Source organism: Hippocampus comes, unplaced genomic scaffold (genome assembly GCF_001891065.2).
Source record: "Hippocampus comes isolate QL1 unplaced genomic scaffold, H_comes_QL1_v1.1 scaffold210, whole genome shotgun sequence".
Classification (NCBI taxonomy): Eukaryota; Metazoa; Chordata; class Actinopteri; order Syngnathiformes; family Syngnathidae; genus Hippocampus; species Hippocampus comes.
Genome location: NW_017805627.1, coordinates 9,133 through 13,185, shown reverse-complemented (window position 1 = coordinate 13,185; position 4,053 = coordinate 9,133). Strand labels below are relative to the sequence as shown.

The following is a 4,053-nucleotide window of genomic DNA, read 5'->3' as shown; positions in this document are numbered from 1 at the left end:
CGTTGAGGTTGCATTCAGCGTCGTAAGATGAGTTTGAGCTGGAGCTGAGGGCTGCGAGGTTCCCGGATCAAGAACTCTCGCTATTCGAGCCCCGTCGGACTGGCACCTTGCGTTCGCTGGGCTCATCCAGGGAGCTGGTGACTTCGTCCAGGATGAGGACCCACGGCCGTCTGACCAGCGCTCGGGCGATGGCCACGCGTTGCCGCTCGCTCTTGGACAGCAGGCCGCCCCCCTCACCGACCTCTGACAGACAATCACATCAGCGCGGCGCTCTTCTTCTCACCCGGACGCGCTCATCGGCAGAGGTTGAAGCGCGCAGGTCAAAAGTAAGTCTCAAGTTCTGGCCTGCACGGTTTTAGTGACGCAAGCCAAATCAAGCAGGCCCTGTGCCCACACGAACTGGCAACAACGGAGTTCACGTCGAGCCTCGGGAACGCCGAGGTGAGTTTTGGCCAAGCAAGTCCCAAGTCTCCGAATCGGCGACAGCACACAAGGAGGAAGTCCGCTTGCGCTCACCCGTGTCGTAGCCCTTCTCCAGCCGTGAGATGAAGTCGTGAGCGTTGGCCTGCCGCGCCGCTTCCTGGATGGCGTCCAGGGAGCAGTCCTCCAAGCCTTCGGCGATATTGTGTCTGACGGAACCGCGGAAGAGTACCGGCTCTTGGCTGACCACCGCAATCTGTGTCAAAGCACGGCGAGACGGTCGTTTTGATCGTGATTGGGAAATGCGATGTTGGAGCATGACGTTTGCCCTCGCCTCACGTGTGGAAGCTCACTCGCAGCATACTGCAATCAAAAATAAATACATAAATTAAATAATAATCCAAATCCCCAAACGTACGTTTACAGCCACACTGGTCCGTGATCCCACGAAAACGGCGTCTTTGGTTTGGGCTCTCACCTTCTTGCTGAGATAGCAGCCGTCTTACGATCCCAGCTCGGCATGGTCCAGCAGGATTTCTCCGTCCTGCGGCTCATACAAGCATTTCAGCAGAGTGGCGCAGGTGCTCTTTCCCTCTCCAGACGCACCGACCAGCGCCGTCGTCTGACCCGCTGGCACCTCCAGGGAGAAGTCCTAATGACACAGGCGGACCGAATTGGGTGCGCTTTCAGAGAAAGGACTCGCAAGAGGCAAATGTGCTCTCCCAATGGATGTCTCTGCGGGGTGTGACGTCTGGGGCTGGTCCGGTGACGGTTGTTGGTGGTGGTGGTGTTGTTGCCTGGGACCTGCCTGTCAGCTACACACACACAAACACACGAGAGGTAAGATCTTAAGCCCAAGCCAGAGGTCGGGTCGGGTCGGCCTAAAATGTCAATCATTGCTTCGGGTCGGGTCGGGCCGGGCTTTTCTCTCGCTGACTATTTTTTAATAAATATATGTTTGTAAAAATGAATACTAAAACGATGTGCGGATACTAAACTAAGGAATTTTTTGTTTAAAAATAAATAATTTGTATAAAACAGAAAAGGCGCTGTCATATAATTGCTATTTAACGACTAAACATGAGCCCTCTTTATAATCTTCCCCTCTGCAAGTCCGCATCTTTTTTGACCTGGTATCCCCAATATGGAGGAGCAAGAAGTGAAGGATAAACAAAAGACAGGAGGCCCGTTCTTACGCTAGGGGCCTCGAGTGTGATTTTTTTTTTTTCCAAAAGCGTGTTCCTGAAAATGTTCCTATTTATTTTGTTTCAATGCTTCTTCAAGCAGGTTGTTTTTTATCTCTTCCGATGCAAATCATTAAAATAAAGAATGTTGTTATTTATTTATTTATCTAGTTTATTTTTGCAGATTTATTGTATTTCTGTGTTCTTGATCTTCGATCATTTCATTAGATTTTCCATTTTCAGACCAAATTACAGATCACGAAAATTGAAACTTTGATGTTAAATTTCGTTGAAATAAAACTAGAGAAATAACAATTTCATTTATCGTTTCTCATTTATTTGACATGCATTATTCTATTTAAAGCCAAGTGGGCTGCAGTATTTCTCCACGTAATTAAGCAAATGCGCATCAATATGTCTCTTTGTCTGGCCTCATATTCTGTGTTTCAGCGTTATTTCGTTGTGCAAATGCATTTATCATGGTCATACAAAAATGTAGATTATTTTAACCTGAAGAAATCTTGCGTTTTCTTCTGCCAAAAATACAAATTGAAGTAAAAATTGCAGGCCATGAAATTTTTCATAAAGAAAAGTGTTGAAACTTGTCCGTAGATGTCTGGATGATTGCGCAATGCCCTGTCAGTGTCAGAGCTTGTCGCCTGGGCCATGATGTGCAAGAAACACCGTGATTAAATCAGTATCTTGTCACAACTCACCGTGATGTTGCGACCCAAACATCACAGTGCGCTGAGGCGTTTCAAGGCCGTGAATAGTTTTGGCCACGAGAGACCGTGGTTCGCAAAAAAACAGAAGTCGCCTCATCACAACACGTACTGTACTAAACTCATGCAATGATAATTAAAAGAACTCCTTCCTGTCTCTGTCTATTATCCACCCGTCATTGTTCTTCTTTTTCTCTCTGCTTTTCTCTCTTAAAGTGCCGGGCTCGATTCGTAAGGGCATACCGCTGCTGTGGTTAATGGCCCAATTTTCAACGCATCAAAATGACGCACGGCCTTAAATGTTTCCGTCAACTCTGAAAAAAATCCATCACTGATGGAAAATTGTCGGTTCACTTACCCGCTGCAGAAACAGAAATATAAAAGATGTAAATGTTTATACAGTCTTGTTTAAGTTAGATTTCATGACAAAAGACAGGCTTCAATTAGTTATCATCAATCACCCCTCCTCCTTCCGAGTGCTCACAAATAAAATATGAAATTTCGGTGTTGCTTCGGGCTCGGGCCTGCAAATCAAGTTAATTGGTCGGGCTCGGGCCGGGTCGGGCTGGATTTTTTCTAAAACACACACTAAACTATTCTTGTTCTTCTTCTTATTATTATTATTATTGGCAGAAAATGAGGGCCCCAAATCCAATGTTGCCAAAAGAGTTTGACCAGCATCTTACCCAGAAGGGACATGATCCTGACAGTGTCCCGCTGGGTCTTGACCCCGTGCGTGTCCATCAGCCGGTCGTCATAGTGACGGGCCTCGTGTTTCTCAGCGTTGAAGCTCGGCGTCGTCGAACGGCCAAGATGATCTCATTAGCCGTCTCGTTTGCCGCGGACATGGAGTCATGGTGGCCTGCGTCAACCGCTGCAAACGCAAGGTTGCATCATTCGTGGGGTTGGGCGAGTCATCGATTTGGGGTGGCTTTATTTGAAGATCACTCGACCAGCCAACTCATTAGAATGACCGAAATCCATCCGTTTGACTGGACTGAACAGTGAGCGGAGCTACAGTAGCGACAATCAATGGACATGATTGGTCTGTCAGCTTTACCTGGTGCTGTTTGTTGGAGATGGTCTGGATGAGGCCCGTGATGGGGACCTCCAAGAGCACTAAACATGTTAGCATCCATGAGAGGTTCACCATGTGTGTACGCCGTCTGGATGAGCGTCCTCAGCAGAATGTTGATGTCCAGACAAACCGTTTCAGCCATCAGGGGGATGTCTTTGGAAAGCAAGGAGGTGGGTTCACCTGCGCCCGGAAAAAAAATTATACATTTATTTTTTTGGGGTGGGAGGGGACACTACATCACACTGGCGGGGGTCAGAGACATGACCGCTTGTTTGCTGTGCACTATTTTTGTACCACACTCTCTGCATTACCTATCTTTGCGGTGTCAAAAAAGGCCGTCTCCTGGTTGGTCTGAGCATGAAAGAGCTTTGCCTTCACTCTGCACTTGAAGGAGCGAATGACCCACATGAGGAACTGGTTCCCTCTGCTGCCGGCGCCCACCGCGCTGCGGAAACAAAAACAAGATGGGCAGTCACTTTACCAGAAGTTCTCCAACTTGGGTTGTCAGAAGGGTCTGCAAATGATTTGTGATTAACGTTTTATTTTTATTTACAAAGTGGTTTACCGACAAAATGGGCATCGAAACCCCCCCACCCCCCACAATAAACCACCAACTTCCCACGAAAGAAAACAGGAATTACTTTTTTTT

At 47.5% G+C, this 4,053-nt stretch overlaps 1 protein-coding gene across 1 annotated transcript; it reads right to left on the bottom strand.

The window, feature by feature from the left end:
- Nucleotide 1: 1 nt before the first annotated feature.
- LOC109522711 (iron-sulfur clusters transporter ATM1, mitochondrial-like) lies at nucleotides 2-3,849 on the bottom strand (the record flags this gene model as incomplete). Its single annotated transcript, XM_019881468.1, is given in 10 exon segments — nucleotides 2-243; nucleotides 517-676; nucleotides 899-1,075; nucleotides 1,078-1,235; nucleotides 3,013-3,126; nucleotides 3,129-3,181; nucleotides 3,385-3,480; nucleotides 3,482-3,595; nucleotides 3,630-3,636; nucleotides 3,716-3,849. Coding segments are annotated over 10 exon segments (1,189 nt in total), but the record flags the coding sequence as incomplete, so codon positions are not given.
- Nucleotides 3,850-4,053: the final 204 nt, after the last annotated feature.